The 24,152-nt window shown below is 37.4% G+C and overlaps 1 protein-coding gene across 3 annotated transcripts in view; it reads right to left on the bottom strand.

Annotated features, from left to right (window-relative positions):
- SMARCA2 (SWI/SNF related, matrix associated, actin dependent regulator of chromatin, subfamily a, member 2) overlaps window positions 1-24,152 on the bottom strand; it is a 116,873-nt gene that overhangs the window by 50,819 nt on the left and 41,902 nt on the right. For all 3 annotated transcript variants that reach the window (XM_027883520.1, XM_027883522.1, XM_027883521.1), the window contains 14 exons: window positions 23,888-24,061; window positions 19,232-19,402; window positions 14,464-14,517; window positions 12,994-13,124; window positions 12,755-12,815; window positions 11,390-11,490; window positions 10,953-11,100; window positions 9,185-9,348; window positions 7,690-7,756; window positions 7,020-7,130; window positions 5,358-5,600; window positions 4,934-5,047; window positions 2,798-2,905; window positions 503-589 (listed from right to left, as the gene is read on the bottom strand). In XM_027883520.1, the coding sequence (XP_027739321.1) occupies window positions 503-589; window positions 2,798-2,905; window positions 4,934-5,047; window positions 5,358-5,600; window positions 7,020-7,130; window positions 7,690-7,756; window positions 9,185-9,348; window positions 10,953-11,100; window positions 11,390-11,490; window positions 12,755-12,815; window positions 12,994-13,124; window positions 14,464-14,517; window positions 19,232-19,402; window positions 23,888-24,061 (1,734 nt within the window). The remainder of the gene's footprint in view (window positions 1-502; window positions 590-2,797; window positions 2,906-4,933; window positions 5,048-5,357; window positions 5,601-7,019; window positions 7,131-7,689; window positions 7,757-9,184; window positions 9,349-10,952; window positions 11,101-11,389; window positions 11,491-12,754; window positions 12,816-12,993; window positions 13,125-14,463; window positions 14,518-19,231; window positions 19,403-23,887; window positions 24,062-24,152) is intronic.

Below are 24,152 nucleotides of genomic sequence, written 5' to 3'. Positions count from 1 at the left end.
TCTATCATTGCAGATATATTATATTTATGAACTTTAGGTCCTATTGAGAGATGCTACATAGATAGTAAATTTTTTCTGAAAAAACAAGGTGGATGGAATAGGACAATTTTAGTTGACATTGCAAAAGATTAGCAGTCTTAGAAAGATCTAATTAGCAGTTACAAAGATTCTAAACATGACATTTTGAACTAGTGTCTACACATCACAAATTTAGTCTATGTGGAGACCAAGCTGCTCTGGAATATCTTAAATTTTCAAAAACCCTTCACTTTTTAGAAACACTGTTCCATAAGATTAAATGCTTTAAAACTAGACTTTGGATTAACAATAAAAAGCTGGGAGTTGTTGACTGTAATGGTTGTTTTTTTAAATGTGTCCTTTCCAGTTTAAATTGTGTGGACAGAGATGTTCCCTCCCACACATATAAGCTTCTACAGCAGTTTTCTGTTATGTCAGCCACCTGAATAAAAACAACCCTCAAAATCAAACCAGTCAGTCTTACCTCAATGTGCTGAAACATGTATGGATGATTGCATATCTTCCTCAGTTGCATGATAGTATTCATTAGAGTTTTTGCCCCACCTTTTCCCTATGGGTACAAACAATTTAAAATGAATTATTAATTTCTTAGCTTATAAGTAAAACTTTTGAAAATATTTTTATACTAAACCTGAACACTGCATTAGTAATTAAAAATCCCAATAAACAAAAAACAACTTTCCCCAAAAATAACAAAACAAAGAAACAAACAAAACAAAAGAACAAAAATCCAGAAGCTATTGTGCAGTTGTCTTGCTGTATAAATTCATAGATCCTAATAATCCTCTGCAATGAAAAACGAGGACCTGGAAGTAATCCATATAGTGCGTTATGTTTCTACTCTCAGTATTCATGCTGTGAAGCAGAGCATCCATTGTCCTCCTTATTTATATTGTTTATTTTGAAACCATACAAACTCCATCTGGTCTGAACCCTCTAACAGGAAACAACACTAGCTGGATGCTTTTCAACTCTACAGTATCTTCTCCAGTCTGTTAACTTGACAAAATGGGTTTCTCATTCCAGACCAAGTAAAACACAGGGCTACAGCTGGTAAAAAGCTAAAGATCACCAAATTCATGTGTCATCTTATGGTTAAAAGATGTATATTCTCAAAACCTACACTACAGTTAATCTTTCTGTAGAACCAAGACACATACCAGACTGTTGTGCCAGACCAAACTGTACGGTTAAAACTAATTGCAACTGGTGAATAAAAGTTCGGGAACATCTTATCATATTAACATTGCCAAAGACTTGCCTCTTTCAGATTCCATTTAGCTTTGTTGCAATTTTCTATAAATGTAATCAGAGTGGCAGCAATATTCCACGCTTATTGTATGACTAATTCAGATGGACTTTAAAAACAATGTAACAATTCTGAATCGTAAAACTAGGGGACAATACACTACTTAGTCATAATATATACTAGCAATATTCTAATCTTTCCCAGAAAGTACACTGAAATCATAACTTTCATCTATGGCAGAGATTATCCATTTGAAGGAGGCACTCCACACATTCAAAACTTGGTTTTGCTCTTTTCAAAATCCTCTCAAATTTGCTCCAGAATACAATTCAATTTATTATAAATGTAACTCCCTAGAGCTTTCCAGCTTAAGAAAGTCTCACTAATCTCAGCTGGGTCCAGGCCAGAGCTGCAGAAAGACAGAATTTTTTCCTAACACAGTAGCTGTTTGATCATTGAAGCCAAGTGGTCTTAACAACCACCTCCCTTTGCTGCCAACAGGTAGCAGCGATAACAGAGCTTGATGAAAAACCTAAAGGAAAAGATTATTTAAGAGAGGTTGGCAAGAGAGGAAAAACTTTAGATCCTTGGGGAGAGAGGAATGAGAGGGAAGTGTTCAGAAGACAACAACGGCAATTTAAATTGGTTAAGTGCAAAGCTGGGTGGAGAAGCAGGTAGGACAAAATCGACAGAAGCTTCTAAACAGGTGAAAGAAAGAGACCAGAAAGGGAAGGAAGAGTCATACAAAATGAAATTTTTAGGACAAAATTAAACTGCAGAATTACATTAAAAATACAACTGAGGAATATAAATTGATGTCTAAAAGGTATTCAAACTATGAAGATGAGTTCCAATATCCAGTGAAAAGAACCAGCTTTGTTTGGACTTCCAATTAAGAACCAGCAGAGAAAACAATTTGCACAGAACTAGGAGGGTAAAAATAAGATACTGAATAGAAAAAGTCACCCACTGTACCAAGGCAACTGAAAAAGGATTATGGAAAGACTCTATGTGCTGACTGCACTGCATCAGCAATATATACACAAGAGGGTGCAAACTCAAACTGTTACACACTAGGTGTTCTGCAGGGCCTGTTCAAGATATTTCACATTTACTACGGCAACTTCATTACTCTCTACTGACTGGATCAAGTCTCATGGTGGCATAATCAACATTTACTAACACGCAGTCTAAATCCTAACTACATGACTTCAAATCATACTGTTCTCTTAAAGAACTTTGTCATCAACAGATCCTGTAGGTATGAAAGCAAGTACACAGCCCTAGCTGGCTGAAACAAGACTTAACTAATTGGTCAGAAAGATAAGATGAATAATCTTCTGTAGCCATTGCTGCCACAATCACAATTACTCAGGAACATTACTGATAGAGCTTTCTTTTCCCATGAGATACCTGTGGTAAAAGCCTACATACTGATTTTATAACAGAAATAATATTTTTAACATGTTTAATCATTATTTCCTATATATTTTAATCTTTCTTTTGTACCTTCTTGTCTTTTTCAGAACCATCTGTGAGAAGGATTCCCTTGGCTTGCATGTGACGGTACAGGATCTTCTGAAGAGCGGACATATCACATTTGATCACATATTCCACCTAGTGTAAAACAAAAACCCAACCATAAACACACTAACACAATAGTATTAGTAGGATCAAACTGCAGGTTCTTGTTATTTGAAAACACAAAACAAAGCAACTACTCATCTTTTATCTGTACCCTAACACCACATAAAATTTCTGCTTTTTCAGCAGAAATTTCAACAATCCAACTACAAGCACCGCAATGAGCATCTCAGATTATCTGTGAGTCACAACTACTATGAGACAATTGGATCCTAAGAATATAACTGTAGGATTACCCAACATATTTTTTCGTTCAGTAATTTTGAAAATTTAAAAAAATAATTTAAAATTAATTTTGTTTTATTTTATGTTTAACATGTAATTAAAAAGTGTTTTGTGTGGCCTTTATTGAGTTAAACGTTACAAAAGCACCATCATTGTATATGCAGTAAAAAAGCATCCCTCACAGTGTCTAATTAGCTTAATGCTTTCCTAGGTTGTCACAGAAATATTCCATCTTCTCAATATTCACTAAAACACAGTGAATTAATCAAGTACTGTATGACCCCTACATTCAGCCTGACCTGGTGTTCAGCTTTGTAAAACTGTATTTACTGAAGTAGTTTTTAACTGCACACTAGATTTAAACACAGTAATACAAAGATTTCATAATCCCATTTAACCCATTTCTTTTTCTGTTGCCCCATTTCCAGATTACAGTAACTGTGTTTTTAGTAAGTTATGTCAAATAAAAACAGTCACATAATAAAAACACACTAAAAGCTAGAAATCTTTGAAGTTGTGACTAAAAGACAAAGCACAATCTTCTAATATTTAATAAACAAATGGAAAGAAAATTATTAGGTTATTTTCTTCTCAGAAAGACAGGAGTATGAACTTCTTAAAGATAAGTGACTTCCTTCAATGGCTTCTTTATCAAGACTTGTTAGATAAAATGAACCTGATTAACAGGCTGCAGTCCAAAAGTTCAGTCCTCATGGTGGGATGAACTGCTTTTTTCAAGATAAAGAAAGCATAAAGAAACATGGTCCTCTGAATACCAGTGTGTATGCAACTTGAAAATCTTCCTTCTCCAACGCCTATTCATGGATTTATCAGTTACAGTGGCTCAATTTCAGTATTACGTACAAATGCAAGCATGCTTCACTCTCAAATAAATGCTTCTGGGGATACTGAGAACTTGACATTTCAAGCAACAGAAAGTCACAACAGTAAAAGTGTTCACAACATTATAAAGAGGAAACAAAATTCTTAAAATGCCTTTGTGTATTGTCCCCAAGCATGTGTACAGAGTTCTTCACTCATCTAGCCAGTGTTATTCAGCTCATAACACACATTACAAATATTTCATTTTGGTATAGTTTTAATTCAGTTGACCTTTGCACCAAATTTTCTTTAGCACACCTTCAAATTTACTTTTTTGTTTAGTTGGTGTTGTTATTCTGGGAAGAGTGATGTAGAATTGCAGAGGAGGACATGGTAGGACAAGATGAATTGGCCAGAAATAAAAACAATGCCCCTTCAAATCAGAAGATCATTTTATGTTCTGAATTAAAAAGCTACTAGTTAAAAAAATTTTGCAATTTCAAAAGAACATTCACACAACTTCTGGAATGATAATGCAGGACCAATTTCTGCCTGTTTTACAAAGTCCAGTAGTCCTTTTGAAATTTCAGTGAACTAGCCACAGGAGCAGAGTTCAATGAGTGCAAGGAGGATGGGACAGGACAGAGTCTTATCCTCAGTCTATGGCTGATTCACATTGAAACCAGACTCTGTGGAGAGGTTACATGTCTTACAATGACAACAGCAAAGAGAATTACAGCTGTAAGACTGGTGAGGAATCCTGAGAATTCAGAAACTTCAGGTATCCAGGCTTCCTCAGTGGCCAGCTTTCTCTGAAGAGTTATAAATAAACCAATCATGGCAAGAACAAATGCTAAAGAAGGTCTCTTCTGCAAAATAAATCTGAAAAAGGAACATGATTCAATGCTTAGAAAGGAATACTAAACCCTTTCCAAAACTCGTCTCATTGCAAACCTTTTCTGGCAGTTGAGACTCAACTTCTTTCTTCAATCTTCGCAGCAAGAAGGGCCGAAGTACTTTATGGAGACGACGGATGATCAGAATAGTTTCTTCCTCATTTAAGTCCACCTACAGAAGTTTAGAAAAGTCACTACAAGGCAACTCAGTATATTAGGCAATGCCTCCTCTCACATGAAAGGTTAAGTATATGCAGTAATTATTTGCATCTTACAACCAAACTGATTCTAAGTCAAAAAATACGGTGATATTAAAATTTTCTGGTATTGTAAAAGAGGTGTCTTTTAGTTATCTTAACTCCCTAAGTATCAGGGAGAGATTTCAAACACTAACCCTTCTGTATAAGCTCATTTCTGTTGTCAGAGGAGCTTCAAACTGGTTGGTTTCTACACTTCAAAAAAAAAAACAAACGCCACAGTACCCTTTCTCCAGTCATGGCAAATGGAGCATTGAACCACTGTTCAAAGGTGCTACAGCTCTTGAAAATGGTTGGGAGGAGGAAATTGAGAAGAGCCCAAAGTTCAGGAAGTTTGTTCTGCAACGGAGTCCCAGTCAGCAGTATTCGCCTGGGGGCCACATAGTGAGTATTCAAGACCTGAGTCAGCTTGCAGTGATGGTTCTTCATGCGATGGCCCTCGTCTACTATCATGTATTTCCACCGAATCTGAAGGAAAAAGAAGAAAAGTTGGCAAACTTACAGCAGATCAGACACTGTCCAATTCCTCCCAACAGGTGTAGAACAAAAATATTTCAAGCCTGAGACACTAATCACTCTCAGTTATAAGGAAAGTCAAATCAAGCATTATGCAAATACCAGTGTCCTTGAAAGCAGTAAACACAGAGACAAACACTAGGTATGCTCTATCTGATTTTGAATTCTGACTGGAATGGCAAGAGCACACAGCAAATTCTTTTCATTTCTGGGAAAGAGATTGGAATCAAGGCCAGAAAAGGGTTTGCAGGATAAAAAAGAGACCACAATAACTCCAAATAAATCTGTCTGCAAACAAGAACTTTGAAAGGGGACAAAGCATTTTCAGACGAAGTAAGTATGTTCGCAAACAACAGCAACCCTGAACTTACTTTCTTTTCAGCTAATCCTTTATTTTCAATTAAGAACAAAGCAGCATAATTACAGTCATCTCAGCTACAGCATTTTCAACTTAAGTTTCTACTTAATATGAAAGTTTAAATGCAGTCACAGCAGATATTGAAAGATGTTGCTCAACCTCTCTCTTACCACTTGTACTACAACATGGATAGTCAAGACAAGTGCCACACTGACCATACGACTAGGAAGGCCTCAGTCTGTCCTTTCATAGGCGCTACCTAATTCCATTTCCCAGGACAGGATTAGTGGCTGTCCCTCCTATATTTCAGCAAGAGTGGGAAAAAACTAGAGGAAAAGAAACACACTGCAGTCTCAAGCTGTTTTCAAGCGTTCTGAATTATTCTAAGAAAATGACACTAATTATACTATTAGAGAGGACAAACAAGTAATCTAATTATGCAGTATGTAACAGACGGAAATAAAAGTTAAAATGAACAACAATAGGACAGGAGGACCATATGGTTTTTCTGTATAACAAAATACCTCTTTAGTCTGTTTTGTGTGTGCATGAAATAGTCTCACAGTACAATAGTTTTCAATTTAATTCATTATACTTGAGGCACACCTGTAGAACGTCAGTGAGTGAAAGCAAATTCATGATACAGGTAACTACTTAGTAATAAAGTGACCACATAGCTGGAAAGGCTCTAGTAAGAGTGAGCTTTAAGACAGAAACAACATAAAAAAATAAAAAGTCACTGCTGCAAATTAGGGCTATATCATGTTATGCAGAGGTGAGAAAAGTCATGTTCTTCCAAGGACAGACAGGTATACAGACAGAAGTGCACAAAGGAATTAGCTCCCTGGCCACATTCAGGAAATTCCTTTTGTTTATGGAGGGAAGAGCTGTGACTGACAAGGGTTAATTTTACTGCAGGATAGAACAATTCCTTATAAAACAAAACTGTGTTTTGTGGTATGCACCATTTGAAGGTCACTTGGTCTTGCTGTAAAGAGATGACAGTCTATTACCTTAGCAAGGATATGTTTGTCCTTTATTATGTACTCGTAAGTCGTTAAAAGAACATTAAATTTTCCACTTCGAAGCTGAGGAACAAGTGAGCGGCGCATTGCAGGTGTACCCTAGAAGAGAGAGAGAATTTAGTAGTTACTCTTTATTCTGACGAAGAAAATACTTCTTTAAAATGAATTAGCAGACAGTGAGTAACTACATCAACTTGTAATCCTACAGTTTCGTAAATAATATATTAATTCATTCCAGACTTCATCAGAGTACCTTCTCTAAACAGTTGCTAGACTGTAAAGCTGTTTCTGGGAGTCATGAAAATATGCAGCCAGTGGTCTAGCCTCCTTACAAACTGTTTAGCCATATCACTTCTATAGTAGTCAAACAAGAAAGTATTCAACTACGTTTAAAATGTGAAGTAGTCACCATTTGCATTAGTCTCACCAGAAGCATAATTAACTATTTTATTCTGCATTTTTACAGTTGTTTACAGTAATTTTCTTCTAGTCTTTTACAGTTTTGTACAGTCTTAAGTGTGATTAAGTTCATGCTTAGTACCTGATATACATAACAAAATCTGACGAGTAAACAGTTTAAATGCATGCAGAGACATCAGAAAAACTGGCCCTAGTCTCATTCCTTCAATTCTGTTGTCATATAAAAAGAAAATCAAACCTTGTAAGATATCTTCACCACAGAAGGAGCCCATTTGTCAAATTCATATGTCCAGTTGGATAAGGTCCTATCATAGAGATTATAAAGAAAAAGTAACATGTTTCATCATTTGCAGGTCAAACTTTTTAAATGTTTCCAAGTGGTTGCCAGCTTTTCAACACATTTCATGTAATCCAACGCCACAAATAACAGTATATTTTTAAATATGTACTTTATATACTGTAATAAAATACAAGCATCTCAGAGGCAAGTAAGCACAAAAAATGTGTGAAATGCTCTTTCAGTTTATATTCAGGGGCCTCTTTGAAACAAGTGTTTTACATGCACCTTTGTATTTTGGAGAATATTAAGGAAAAGAACAATTTGAAAAAAAAAAAAAAAGATATGTTAAGGTCCTAAGTAGCTACTTTTCACCCAAAATCACCAGAAGAGAATAGCAAAAAATAACGTAAGGTTTTTCAGCTGCTTGCCTTTTTTTCCCCCCTTCTTATTGGACCTGTGATGGCAGCAATACTAGCTATTTAGAAAAGACAGAGAAAGGTAGCTTTTAAAATGTATGCAAGAAAGTTTTAGCTTCCCTCTTCTAGAAACATTAAAAAATTCATTACCGAGTACTTACGAGAAATTTGTTATTTTTACTGTACCCATGTGAAAATTTACATTAATGACACTTTCCTTTTACTTTTAACTTTGTTTTAATTATAGATCTTCTCACAGATTTTTTTTTTCACACTAGAGCTCATAATTCATATTCATACAATTAGGCACAGCTGTGATATTCATCTTAGTCAATCAGTTACTACTGCAGCATTGCCAGAAGGCAGGACACCTCACAAGAAATCAAGAGATGACCACAAATCAAATTACTCCTAATCCTGCAACAAATTTGCATGCGTAGCACAACTGGAGGATAAATCAGCTAGTGAAAAGGTCAGGGAGCTTCTGCACATCCATCAAGTCATTTACACAAAAATGAAGCAAACAACTCCTCAATATCTTACATTACTTTTACAGTGCCTTGCATTTTTTTATCCAAATCACTAAAACCCACTCCACACCTTCGGAGAAAGGGAAAACCATTACAAGTAATCTGTAAAACAAGCATCATCTTGGAAAACTAAGGAAAAGCCAAAGGGAGGCAGTGCAACAAGCACTCAATCTGGACACCTGACAAAAGTGTGAATATCACTCAGCAAGGCTATATATATCCAGGGCTAGCTGTACAGCACTTAAAAGATCATCCAACCTCATTAAAGCTTGCTTACATGGTATCAGATGACATGCCAGCTGTTTAAAGAATTAAGCAACAGAGTTAAAAGATGAATAGAAAACTGCATGCATGGAAAGAAAAAAACATCCCCCTCTAGTGGCTTAAGAGTGAATTAGAGTAAATTCAAATCACTCAAGCTTTCTGATCTTGTCAGTGTGTTGTGTTCCAAATCAACCAATCTGCAATGCTTAGGATGCCAATGCCAGAAAGACATCCATTACTTACGACAAGGGTACAATGATGAGATAGGGGCCATTGAGTCTTTTGTGCTCCATCAGGTAAGTAATGAGTGCAATAGTCTGTATTGTCTTTCCTAGTCCCATTTCATCAGCTAAAATTCCATTCAGATTGTTATTATAAAGTGAAACCATCCATTCCAGTCCCTGGAGCTGAAATGAAGAATAATAATTTCAGTTATTTAAAACTCACACAAGTAACTAACATCAGCAGAACAGAACCGATATTCTGACATCCCTGTTTATATACATGCTGCATTTCCTGTAATAATACTATATGCATGGCCCCCCCGTCTATCTTTACACGGAAATCATCACTCCTGTCTAGCAGAGTCTAAGATGAAGCTGGATTTCATACACGGAGGTTTTAGTACTGCATACAAAGCAACAGAGGCACTCACGTGTAAGGCTGATAAACACGAGTTTGTTCTTCAGTTTCAGCTGAGAAACGCTAAAACCTTCTGCATGTATTTCATGCTATTTGCCTGTGTCAATTAAAATCTTTCAAAACCAAAACCCTCAAATCTGTGCAAAACATGTAAGCCTCATCCTTGCCAAGAGAATCACTGCTATGCTAAAGCACTTGTAGCACATGTCCATTCAGCGACTGCTGTCCAAATCTCCACATGTCAGAGTAGGACAACTTCATTCAAATATGCCTTGTGTATAAAATTCCAAAGCTGGAAGGAAGCCAGGATACTGTAGCTTAGAAATGTCTATGCATCAGAATTTCACACTCCAAAGAGTACTCTAGAAAGCACTATTCCCTTGTCAGACAGAATTTCACAAATGTGTATATGCAAAATTACCAATGGGCATGAGAAGTTTCTGCTTCTAAGATCCAGACTTTTGGTGTGTCTCGTGCATGGAGAGAGCAGAAAATTATGTACCCTGAGAAAGCTCAGACAGAAAACTCTACAGGCCTCAAGTAACATTCTACTGTCCCTGGGAGACAGTATCCAAAACAACATTGCTAATTCACTAGCTTTACCCACATGTGGACTGATTTACATTTACGTATTAAACCACCAGGAGTTGATCAGAATTTGTACTGCCACGGCATGTCCCACTTATGAAGTAGCTTCAGAATCAGGAATAGGAAAGCTGTCGCATTTGCATAATTATTCTTTATTTTATGTGGCTACCGAAATAACGTTCTGACTAGAGAAGAGATGCAGATTTAGTTTCCTAGAAGTTGTACAATCGCAGAACTGCTGAAAACAGGTATCAAGGACATTTTCAACCACATGTGAATCTAGCTTTTGTCAGATACAGAAGTTCCTAGTTACTAAATCCAGTGAAAGTCTGTAAAGAACATGTGACACTAACCTCCATAGTAAACTATTTTTCTTATTTCCAAATTGTATCATCACTGCACTGAAGTACTAGGATCTTAATTAAAAAATAAAATCCTAAACTTCTAAACACTGGAAGAAGGAAAATACTCTTAATCCATCACAAAATAAAAGAGTAAGAACTGAAATTACAGTTCAATGAGAAGGACAGCAAAATCAAAATACTGTTCATGTGCAATGAAAAAAAGGTAGAGGTAAATGCAGGTAAATGGTATTATTATTCAAGCAGTATGTGTGAAACATTATCTACGATAGATAACTATCACTGCTTTGTCCATAGTCCCAAATTCTAACCCACTAGACATCTTGCATATCTTCACAAATTTTCCATTTGCCACTTGAAATATCACACTAAAATGCTGGGCGTAATTCCAAGTTTTAAGTATTTTAACAATTTCTCACCTGATAATGTTTTAGTGTGCCATTAATAAGAAGGGAAGACTGCTTCTCCACCCTTTCTGTGATTGCATGAGCAACGGTGTAGTAGGACTGAGACCCTCTAGCACTATATTGCATGCTATATTCATCATCCACATCCTGTTTGGCTGTCCTGGAAAGCAGAAAAAGAATTTGCATGAATTCCCACAAACAAATATTTTTTTGACCATAGCTTACATATGTATGTCTAAAGAAACAGTAGAAGTCCTCAGCTGAGATGAGTACACCAAAGGGTGCAGGATTCTTTATAAACAGTAAACAATTAAATGATCATGTTCCTTCTCCTGCAGATACTCATGCTAGAGAAGCTACCACTGTAATCTAGAGAAAGTTACTGTTGGGAAATGCCACTGTAAGAAATCCCAATTACTAACAAAAACCAGCACCTAAAGAACACTCACTCAATGATTTGCTTTGCATCTTTCTCAGAGACTTCCTCACTGTTAGGATCCAGCAGTATCTTCTCATCTGCTTCTAATCTGCTTGATTCTTCCTCCTCATCCTACAGAATAGAGAAAGAACAGAGGTGCTGGGAAGTGCCAACAGGTTCCTCAGTCATACCTTCTACCGACATTCACATACTAGTAACTTTCATCGGTCAGTACTTTATAACACACATCCAAATCACAAAGTTCAACTTACACCTATATAACCAATATAAAGTTGCTACTTTGAAATAAAAACTACTTCCCTTTAATGATCTTATTTTCAAAAGGTTTTCTCTAAGTACCATGTTCATGGACAGGATTCTAATACCACGTTTATTTTTATATCATATTCTAGATGTGTGATAAATTAATAAAGCTTGAAAAACTGTCAAGACTTTTAAAACCCAGTTATTTTCACTCTTTTTAAGATAGCCTGTCTTTTGGCTACAGTTGCAACAGATTGCCAACAAGTTAAAACCTCACTACATAAGTAAGATTGTAAAATCTGAGGCTCTCCTCATCTATATTGAAAGTCATATAGAATTACATTAGCAGAAATTCGCCCAACAAAGGGACATCACACAGTCTAATCGGTTTCAGTGGTCATCTGGTCTAGTATTGTTAAGACCACTAAATTTACGAGATCTGAATTCTATACCCAGTTGCGCTAGTAGGTTGTTGACTGAGCATGGTCCTTCTCTCTACTCCTTACTGCTCTTCTCCTTTCGAAAGTAATTATCTGAAAAGTGCTATGCAAGTGTCAGTATTAGTTATTCCTAGTACCTAGTACTATGATCCTGCAAGGCTGGGATCTTTGTTATTTTTAGAATTTTTGTTATAATTGTGTTTAAATCACCATTAAAACACTGAACCAAATAAGCTTACCCTGAACAATTTGAATGTAAATCCCTGCTATAATTCCTAATATTTTAATAAACATAATATATAAATAATAACCATGTCATTCAGAATCGTCTATAGAACCTTCAATGTGTAAACTTTAAAGATGTTGACTTTATTCAGAACAAAGCCACAATCTGTCTTTTCTGAGATATATTTTAATATAGGAACCAGCTCAATTCTCTGGTTTACACTTATTAATAGTCAAGAACAAAATATTACTCTTAACCATGATTAGCAGTTAGGCATTTACAGCATATATAAAGAGCACCTACTATGAATGGAGAATTACAAAATCAGTTAATTTTCCTGTTTTAGTCTTAAAGCACCTACACACCTGCTACCACTTCCTCTCTCTTCCTTACAAAAAAGGGGAAAAATATCACACGAAATAAGCAGCTGTTTTATTTGTAACAGTCTCTTTTTAAAGATACATACCTCCTCCTCATATTCAGAGCCACTTTCATCTTCACTGTCTGATCTGGGAGCAACTTCATAGCTGTACAAAGATGACAGAAAGATTAAGAACTGCAGTTAACAAGAGGAAGGATTAGGTTCAATACATCTCCTACTCAGCTTACATAAAATAAAGAATAGGTAAACAAGAAAAAAAAGTGTATGGAAATATCAATGCAAATAGAAAAAAACCCAACCTGCTTGGTATGGTAACTACTTACCCAGGGTTCATCTCCAGCCAAGCATCCAGCTGACTTGCTTTTGGTGCCTCTGGTCCAAGAAGAACTTTGCCTGTTTCAGTGTGAGTCACTTTGACAGGAAGGTCACTCATCTGACTGCTCTCATCTATGGGCTAAAAATTCAAATGAAATTTCATACCAGAGGGAAACTGAACTTCATGCCTGTATTACATAACAAAAAGAACTAACAGTACTTTCAAAATTCCAGTTCTGAACAATTGGAAAAGTTTTGTTACTAGGAGCCACTTCCGCACACAACTATCTAGCAAACACTGAGTCACAGAATTTCTGCATGTAACATATTCTTCGTGACATCCACAAATATATCAGAGTATTCCAAGTAAATCAGCAGTATGGAACAGTATGGAAAAGAACACACTAATGGTTTTTGTGAATCAAGACAGGAGGTATGTATTCTTACAGGCATTTAATCCTGCTATTTATACCACTGGACATCTGTAACTGGGAACACAGAGTGACCTTATGACCTTTTTGCTTTTTACTGAGAAAAAAGGATGTAACAATTCAGTTAGCTTTTTAAGTAAAGGTCTATTTTAAAGATTCACCATCCTTATACTGCAGTATAATTATTTTTTCTGTTATTTCTTTGCCCTCTTTAATCACAGATTATTTACCTTGAAACTTTTTTGCCTCTTAATACTGTTTCTGCTGAAGGATCTTGTCCAAATACATATATTCATGACCAAGAAAAACTAATTCTGAAGTTATAAATACACTGACTGAAATAGCATAAAACTTAGGCCTGTAACTACTGAAGTTACAGGAATGTTATGTGCCTTTTCCTTGTGCAACCATAAGTACATTAAAGTATTTTGATAAAACTCTTTATATCATAAGTATCACTTGCAAGTACAAAAAAGACTAGAAGTAGAACAAATACAATTCTAAAGTCTTTATAGAAAAATCAAATTAAACAGAAAAACTGCACTAACAGAACAGTTCTGTTAGCATATGCTCTGCTACTGAATGAAAAATACTATTCTAAGAATGACACAGAAAAAGTACTCATTTCTATTTGCTTCTGAGGAAGAAAAGGACTTTCAGATGTCTTAATCCATCATAATACTATACTCCAGATTGTGACTGAAAGGCGATTACATGCAATGTCAACAACATATTTTTATAAAGATGAGAAGACAGGCTATATGGTGTTTACGAGCTTGTATAAGAAAGTAAATTGTCTGTACACAGACTGTAAGAAAACCACTTGTTTTAAGCATTTTATATGGTATAACAGCTTTTATAACATTTGTGGTAATGATTTTTTTTCAAAGTTATAGCAATGACACACAAAACAATCACTGGGAAGTGGTGTTTGGGTTTTTTTGGTGATTTTTTATTGTTGTTGGGTTTTTTTTTCTTCTCTTTTTTAAAAGCACCACAAAACCCCAACAACAGCAACAAAAAAACCCAAACTTGTGCAATTCATACCTCTCCATCGGGACCAAGACCAGATGCCATTCCTTCTGCATTTTCTTCAGCCTTCTACAACAAATGGAGATTTGAAAAATATCACAGTCAGAATACAAGTACAGAAAGAATACGCTGTATGATGTCAGCATTCTGTATTATAAATATGTTTCACTTATTTCTGAACAGCCCGTGATTCATATTATTTAGGTGTGACAGATATGGATAGAGATAGGTACAGAGTTACTACCACACACGAATCATTTACTAGTATTAAGAGGGTACCTATACACCTGTAGTCAGTGTTATAAATCAGCATGTTAAGAAGTGGCTGGTACACTGATTTTTTTTGGTTCAGATCTAGAGCTCAGTTGCTTATAGACTGCTCTAATGAAACAAAATATGTATTTATTTTCATGTGATTTACTATTAATTTCCTCTAAACTGCCTTTATCTCTGTTTTGAAAGTGTTGGCAGGTATCACAGATTGTAACTTCATTCAGGACACTTTTATCTTGCTTATATACCTTTTTTTTTTTTTTGGTCTGACAACTAATTAGAAGGAGAATTTTGGAAGTTCTTTACACTATATCTCATCATGTGTAAATAACAATTACTGAAATTACAAACAAAAAAACCTCTAGAGTTCTTCACTGGAATAAGCTACATTTTTTTTCTCCCCAGGCACACCCCGAGGAAATAAGCAGTATCTACCTCAAAGCCTGTACTCATTTACCCTACTTAAAAATGAGGAAATGAAAGACCTAGTTTGCTTCTTCACACAAACAATTCTCAGAAAGAAAAGATATTATACAGCTTCTGCTTATGTCACAGTGATGAGTTCATAGCATTACAGCAAAGTATTATTTTGGATACCAATGTAAACTGATCATGCTAACAACAAGTACAAATCTCTTTTTATTTTTTATTTATCCCTGAAGGTTTTTAAAAAGAGATTGGATGTGGCCCTTAGTGCCATGATATAGTAATTGGAGTTGGATCAGGGGTTGGACTTGATGATCTTGGAGGCCTTTTCCAACCCAGTCTATTCTATGATTCTATGATTCTTAAATTGTGTTTTAGAGATAACTTTCAAGTATTGTTAACGTATGTGATAAATGTAGATTATCCAGTTATTTCTTTTTTAAGAAGTATATCTGAGGAACTGCTGGACTTCTGAATATTGAGATAATCCTTAATATCTGGTTCAGATCAAGCCTTCAGCCTTTTTCTTAGCCATTAAAGTTCATTATCCAAAGCATGAACTTCAAATGAACATGTAACAACATGTATCATTCCTTATTTAACAAAATGTTAGTCTTACTTCTTTCACACAGCCTTCACACTTAAGGCACATGTCTAATTTTCTTTGTTAACTACTCTTCCACTAGTTTTACCAAAAATGGAGACATGATTAGGCTTAATTCTAGTCTAAAATCTTTAAAATGTTTATGAAGTGTAATATTCTTTAATATACAGGAGAGGTTTATAAACATTTCACCAGGCTCAACTAATGTAATTGGTTCTGATCAATACAATAGTTGATACCCAGTAGAAACAATAACTATATGAGCTTTAAGGCTGCTTGCTTCAGCATTTCTAGGCAGCAGGTATGTTTACTGACAAAGAAAGGAACCAGAACTGAAGCGTTCAAATAAACAGAAGGGCAGAGTAAGTTATGAAAGCAGATATCTAGCCTTGGCTGAACACACCACATTGACTGATGACATTTTTTCCTTGGATGAACAAGGGCAGGGGTCCACTCTTTTGCAAATGAGACTGCTCTCTGATATATAAAGATTGTTACAGCTTAGCTTACAGGCAGTGGCAAAGAACCTTACAACTCAAATCACAAAAAGCAGTAAGCATCAGTGCTGTTCACTGTGCAAAAACCAGAACCTGTGAGAACAAAAACATTTACAACTTACAATTAAAAAACAATTTTGGAAAGCAGAAGCATATGTTACTATGAAGATAAACATAAATATTGTCAGATATCTTGTACTTTTATTTTGGACTCTGCAAACAAATCTTTAATATTGACAATTTAATTCTTGACAAGAAATAATGGCAGGATATCTACTGCATAGGCTGTATACCGAAAGGCTGCACATAATTTGAACTTGCCTATCAGATGAGAATTGCATATGGAGTTTTTCTGTCTAATACATGGCTGCAGTAGGAAGCTGGAGACAGAAAATGCAAGTAAAGGAATGTAGAAAAAGAGGGATAATCTATCAGAGATTCAAGAAACTCTATCCCACAAAGAGAATGGACTAATCTCAAATTTTATTTTAGTAATAATGCAGAGTTCACTTGGATATTCTATAATGTCAGTTTTATACCAGGCATTTTATAAACACTGAATATATATGGGGCATATTTCCCTTTAACTTCAACAGAAAACTATGTCTTTACTGATGTGGTCAGAAGACACTCTGTTTCTCATATATACTTAATTAAACTGACATAGAAGGAGAGCCATATCACAAATGTAGATTGTTAAAGAAATTATTACTTTTCATTAGAGCAGTGCATTTATTCCACATGCTGTCTCATTAATTACTATCTCTACTGCACACTCCATACATTAAATCAGGCCTGTTCTCACTGGTAGTATAGGTCAAGAACTCCATTTAAACTACATTTTAACTTTATAGACAGGGTATTTTTCCTGTGTTAAGAACATACTCTCAAGAAAAAGTACAGAGGCTTTAGAGAGGGCAGGAGAAAACATGAACTTTGTTTTTTAAGCCATTAATGTTCAAAATGAGTATTTTTTATATGCTGGTTTTCACTACCATGTTTTGAGCGCTGCTAGTAAACCCTGTAAACATGTTTATATTTCTATCTGTAATTAGTAGCATTGGAGGCACACAAATGGATTATAAAAATCCTCTTACCCATTCTGGAAGAGATGAAAGGTACTCTAAGATCACAAAAAATGACAAATCTTTCCTTAATGACTATTTCACACACAGAATTACTCTTTTGAAAATTGCACTGGTTCAGTTTCAGCAAGTCTCTGTTGCAGAGTAAAACGTTTCATACGAAGAAAGGTAATTTTGAAAAGTTTCAATTAAAGGTTAAAAATGCACAATGAACAATGCTACTGTCAAATTGTAATGGCCAGTCTTCGCGAACGAAGATCCGGGGAAGGTCTTTCCACCTTCCAGTCTGCACACTGGATTTTTTTTTTAGGTGAGACACAGTGTGCACGGAACTGAGCCCACCCTTTAATCCTGAGGTTCATCTGCCGGGGCCAAGCAAGTTTGGACAGTGGCAGCGAGGTCCTCAGGACGTAGATGGATTGCCTTACAGGGCTAACGAGCTCCATCTGCCCGGGGAGGGGCCCTGACCGGGAATCGAACCCGGGCCTCGGTGGTGACAGCGCCGCATCCTTAACCACTAGACCACCAGGGGCTCCCTACTGTCAAATTAACCCACTTACTGTAATAAAACAGGCAGCCTATGGTGGTCTAGGGGGTAGAGGCGCTGCACTGTCACTGCAGAGACCCAGGTTCGATTCCCGGTCGGGGCCACTCCCCGGGCAGATGGAGCTCGTTAGCCCTGTAAGGCAATCCATCTACGTCCTGAGGACCTCGCTGCCACTGTCCAAGCGTGCTTGGCCCCGGCAGATGAACCTCAGGATTAAAGGGTGGGCTCAGTTCCGCGCACACTGTGTCTCACCTAAAAAATCCAATGCGCAGGCTGGAAGGTGGAAAGACCTTCCCCGGATCTTCGTTCGCGAAGACTGGCCATTACATTACTGTAATAAAACTACCCAAGTTTTTTCTCTGTATTCATTTCCAATGGTCCTACAAAATGGATTGAGCCAAGTGTAGAATGTGGAAGTCTAACACTTCATGAAACAGTGCATTGGTTTTGAGTCCAGGCCTTCCTTGGTAACCAGGTTGTAAACAAGGCCATGTTCCCAGTATTCCATATGATTTTTACCTAAACAAGGGTATACACAAGAAGGGAGAGGAAGCTCTTGCTCTCTTTCTTCAAGTGGACTGAAGGCGAGGTTTCTTTGCTATCATTCTGTCTGGCCAAAGGAGTGAGGCCTGGTGTGCCTGGTTGGCCTTGAGAAGCAGAGAGTGCCGGCAGTTTTTGGTGTGGCTCTCTGCTACCTCGAGGAAAGTATTTGGGGTTTTGTCCCTTTCCCCTCTTTTTTTTCCCTTTCCCATTCTTTTCCCCTTTTGGGGGGTTCCCTGTGGGTGATATCTAGTATATAATTCTAAATATATATATAAATGTGTGTTACTTGGAATTCAGTTTGGTTTGTGTTCTTTTGATTTTGTGTGATCTTTTTGGTCTGTCCAAGAGAGGGAGAGGGACGGGGAAGGTTTTTCGCTGTGGTCCAGGTACTTGGCTGGGAGCCAAGTCCAAGCTGGGACAAACAGTTAAACAAACCAGACTCTTGCATCTTCCTCATAAGATGTATTTTTGATACACTGGACCCTTTTTGGGTACATTAATCCTAACTCACATGTCTGTCCCAATTTCTCCTAAAGAAAGTTTATGAGCAAATTAATGTTATGAGGAAATTGATGTCAATAGCTCAGAATTTTACACTCCTGCCTCCTTTTGACCTTGACTTAACGACAGCATACACATATTTTAAAAGAGAGAGATGAGTTCCCTCAGTGCTAAAAATTTGGCAGTGCAGATGTTTTTAGGCACTCTGGTTGGTACGTGTATGGCAACTGGGCATCACTACATTTATTAATGTTAAAATTGGATTTGAAGAAGAAATGGCTTGAAAATACCAGCTGTATCTACTTGCCTTCTTTCTTCTCCTTCGCTTCTTCTTCTCCTTGGCTGCTTGTGCCTGTTTATGCTCCCATACTAGGTTAGTCAAGTTAGCCACATACTCATCTGTCTGCTGCAGGAGGTAGGCCAGGCGTCTATCTTTCTTTTGATCAATCAGTTTACGGTAGCCTTCTTCATCTTCGGCCTAGCAAAACAAAATAGATGTCAGTCATGACAGACATGCTTCCAAAGAAACACTATCCAACTCTTATTTCAAAAAGCAAGTGCTATCTCAGCTCAGTATGATCTGCATAGAGGTATTGCTAGATGGGTAGAGAAATTGATGAATTATTAGACCCAGAGGGTCATACATTTGAATCAATAGATCACAGAATCATATGGGTTGGCAGGGACCTTGATGAGAATCTAGTTCCAACTCCCTTGTCTTAGGTAGGGACACCTTTCGCTAGACCAGGTTGCTCAAAACCACATCCAACATGGCCTTGAACACTTCCAAAGATGGGGCATCCACAGCTTCTCTAGGCAGCCTGTGCCAGTGTTTCACCACTTTCATAGCAAAGATTTTCTTCCTAATATCTACTCAAACATACTTTCTTCCACAGAATCACAGAATCATTATTAAGGTTTGAAGACCTCCAACATCAACCCAACACTGCCAGGTCCACTACTAAACCATATCACCAAGCACCACATCTGAATGACCCTGAGAATCCTAAGGTCATGGGTTTGATCCCTCTATGGGCCATTCACTTAAGAGCTGGACTCAATGATCCTTGTAGGTCTTTCCAGTGTAGCATATTCTGTGATTTCAAAAAGTGTTTGCTTTCAACATAAAAAACTTTCTGTTTGTGTATTTGTGAGGGTGAGGAAGTCAGTAGATATTTTAAGTCTTGAGTGATATTTTCTGAACCTCCTCAGGCAGTCTCTTGCAATGCTTGACCACCCTTTCAGCGAAGAACCTCTTTCTAAAATCCAATCTAAATCTCCCCTGGCACAACTGGTCATTTCTGCTTGTCCTATCACTTGTTACCTGGGAGAAGAGACCAATCTCCATCTTGCTGTAACTTACTTTCAGGTGGCTAAGAACCCTGCTGAGCCTCCGTTTTCTCCCAGCTAAATAAGCTAAGTTGCCTCAGCTGCTCTTCCTAAGACTTGTGCTACAGACCCTTAATGGGCAGAATCCAGCACCTCAACATCTCTCTTGGAGTGAGACACCCAAAACTGAACATAGCTTTTGAAGGGCAGCCTCACCAATGCTGACAACAAAGGGACGATCACTGCCCTGGTCCTGTGGGACACACTACTGCTGACACAGGCCAAAGTGTCACTGGTCTTCTTGGTCACCTGGGCACAATGCTGGATCATGTTCCACTGCTTTTGAGCAGCACTTCCAGGTCATTTTCGACCCGTCAGCTTTCCAGCCTCTCCTCCCCCAGCCTGTAGTGCTGCCTGCGGTTGTTACAACCCAAGGGCAAGACCTGGCACTTGGCCTTGTTGAACACCAAACCAATGGCCTTGGCCCACAGATCCAGCCTGTCCAGATACTTCTGTGGAGCCTTCCTATCACCAGCAGATCAATACTTCTGCCTGACTTGCTGTCCTCTGCAAACTGACTGAGGGTGCCCTCATCCAGATCATCAATAAAGGTATTAAACAGAACTGTCCCTAGTACTGAACCCTGGGGAACACCACTGGTGTTATATGGATGTAACTCCATTTACCACCATTCTCTCAGCCTGGCCATCCAGCCATTTTTTTACCCACAAAGAGTGCACACCATGGGCAGCCAGTTTCTCCAGGACAGTGTTGTGGGGGACAGTTATCCCTTTTTCTAACACTATGTATCTATGTAGAAAGTCCCTTTCAGCTTTCTTAGAGGCTCTCTTAAGGTACTGGAAGGCTGCCACAAGTCTCCCCAGAGTCTTCTCCAGACTGCACAACCCTAACTCTCTCAGCCTTTCCTCATAGGAGAAGTGCTTCAGTCCTCTGATCATCATCATGGCCCTCATCTGGACTTGCTCCAAGAGGTCTCTACATCTTGTCTATGCTGGAGATGCCAGACTTTGATGCAAGTACTCCAGATGGGGTCTTACAAGGGCAGAGCAGAGGAGGCAAATCGCCTCCCTCGACTTGCTGCCCACGCTTCTTATCAGGAAGCCCACAATATGGTTGGCTTTCTGGGCTGCAATCACACGTTGCTGGGTCCTGCTGACCTTTTCATCCACCCATACCCCCAAGTCCCTCTCTGCAGGGTCACAGAGGGTCATACTTCATCTGAAAACAGTAAGAAAAGGGAAACCACAGGGGTCTACCCTGAGTCACGCTGTGTTTAACATGTCTATCAGTGGCACAGAGGAAGGGATGGGGGGCACTCCAGTCAAGTCTGCAGATGAAATGAAACTGTGGGATACCAGTCAATATGCTTGAGAGCTGGGCTGCACCTCGGAAGGACCTGAACAGGCAGAGGAGTTGTGCCATTTCTGACATTAGAGGTTTTCAAGACATGACTATAAAAGCCTTGAGAAACCCATTTTGAACTCGATGTTAACACTGCTTTGAGAAGGTGGTTGGTCCAAAGAGCTCCCTGACAGCCTGAGTGACTCTGAGATTCAGAGACTCCATAATTCTATATAATTCCTACTCTTGTGACTGAAAAAATCTACAGCAGTTTTGGCAGACAAGGGAGGAAAATAAAATCAATGCTCCATCAGGCAGACTGCAATGTCCTGAAACAGAGATGCTTGCTGAGTCTACTACAGAGGCAACTTTCCAAAGACACAAAGTACAGATAGCCCAGTAAAAGAAGAACCCACAGGGAGCTGGATATGAACTTGCATTTGATCTTTTTCCAGCATGAATACAGATCACTTTCTTTTAGGCATCTTGTGAAAATTTTATTTTGGCCATATTTATCTACCACTGCTCTACTTGGGTGTTATTTCATCTTTGACAGAGGTCACTATCAAAAACATGATTCATCAGATAAGCTATGTCTCTAAGTCTTCCTAGCAATGCTCAAAACCCAAGTCTTCAGAAAAAATAACTTATCATTACTGTTGCTGTTACTAATACTACTGAATACACAGTCTTTGTAATCTAGTCAAGGTACTTCTATTATACATTTAAGCTTGTCTTGACAGTATTTTTCTAAATCATACCAATGGGCAAAAGAACCCCATTAACATAACACATGGACTGCTTTTGCAAAAGGATTTAATTGAGCAGCAGGTGCAAGACCTTAAATGCCTGCAAAGTCCTGTATGCATGGTAAGAAATTAACCATAGTCTTGATGAAGGGTTTTTTAGGGGAAAGCACTGATTATCTGGAAGCACTGGTATACCGTTCCACTTCTGCACATTCAAATCTACTTCATACTTTTCAGCAGTGGACATCTTTATTACTTATCATACTGCATGTCTGATTTAAGCTCAACCTCACAATGTACAAAAGTATTTCTAAAATACCAGTATTACTTTTATTTTAAATCAGCTCTTTTTTTGGTAATAATTAACATTTTTATGAGCTAGGTTAGACAAACCTAGCTAGGTGATTATCTCTAATTATGGAAAAGTTTTATAGATCTGATTACAGTGTAATTTCAAGAATGCTCTAGGGTCTACACATTCGTTTTTCTCTTATTTCAAGGTTTTTATAATTTCTATATTTATTTATCTCCACATTTCATTTTGTGAGTTTTAAAAGCAAACTGTTCAGTTCATGCTCATGGTGGGAAGAGATTCTGGACAGGGAGTACCATTACATCTGCACCTCTATTAGATAATTAATGTTTTTTGACAACAAGTTATGAAGTAAGCTTGTCAATTTCCTTTAAATTCTATGTTGGTAAAATGTCAACAAAATGTTAAAACAGAGCTAACCAATGTCATGAAGCAATTTTTCCAACCCCAGCTGCTAACACATTTGTATGTACAAATTGGTCTGGCTACACTTTAAATTCCAGAATTATTTTAACTCCTGAAAAGCAGGCAGTTTCCCGACTGTTTCTACAGTGTTCTGCAAAGATATGATCACATATAAGCCCATATTACTCTGTCTAATGATACAACTGATACTGTGCAGATTTAAGGAAGGGAAAACTATAAAATAGGAACAACTATGGTCCTGAAGCATTAACAGGTAGAACTGACTGCTGTTCACTCCTGATGTATGCATTACCGCTATTAGTTAGGTATTTTCACATATGGAAGAAGTTTTAAGTAAAAACTGCAGAGCAATGCCATGAAAAAACTATGGAATCATACGGAATCTTCAAAACTATAAACTCAGAATTAAAACACAGTCCAGTATTTGTAAAATGGACCAATACCATTGCAATTACGTGACAGTGTTAGTATATGAAGTTAATGAGATGAAGTTGATGTTTTTCTGAAGTGGCTGTGCTAAGTTTTCATGTCAAAAATCCAATTATTCCTATACAAAAACCTTATATAAGAAGGAGCTATAGGCTAAATAGAACAATATTACATTCACTACCATCAGTAGAAACATACATATATAAACTGCGGCCATTTTAGATTTATACTTTTTGCATTACAGAGCACTTTGCAGAGGAAATACATGGGTGTGACTGAAACTGTATAGGGTTATTAAAATGACACAGTATGTAATTTTAACTAAAATAACCATATTCCTTCCTCTAGTCCTTACCATTAGTCTCCTCATTCTTTCTTTCTCAATTCTCTCTGTTTCTTTCTTCTGCTCTCGTTCAGTGTTGGCATGCCAAGTTGCCACAGCCTTAGAAAGTTTCTGAATTTTTCCAGCGACAGACCGGTGGTACTCTTTAAAATCTTTAGCATGCTGCAGTATGCTATTCAGGTACTCCTAGAAAGAGAAACAAGTTAGTGCAGGTACTTTGACACAGCACAGGATTTGACATCAGAAATGCAGAAGTTCCAATCTTATAATTTTCCAA

The sequence above is a fragment of the Empidonax traillii genome, unplaced genomic scaffold (assembly GCF_003031625.1).
Source record: "Empidonax traillii isolate 1590-97213 ecotype Southwest subspecies unplaced genomic scaffold, ASM303162v1 scaffold127:size982661, whole genome shotgun sequence".
Taxonomy (NCBI): domain Eukaryota; kingdom Metazoa; phylum Chordata; class Aves; order Passeriformes; family Tyrannidae; genus Empidonax; species Empidonax traillii.
Note: the sequence above shows the minus strand (reverse complement) of the source record. Positions and strands in the feature narration are given on the sequence as shown.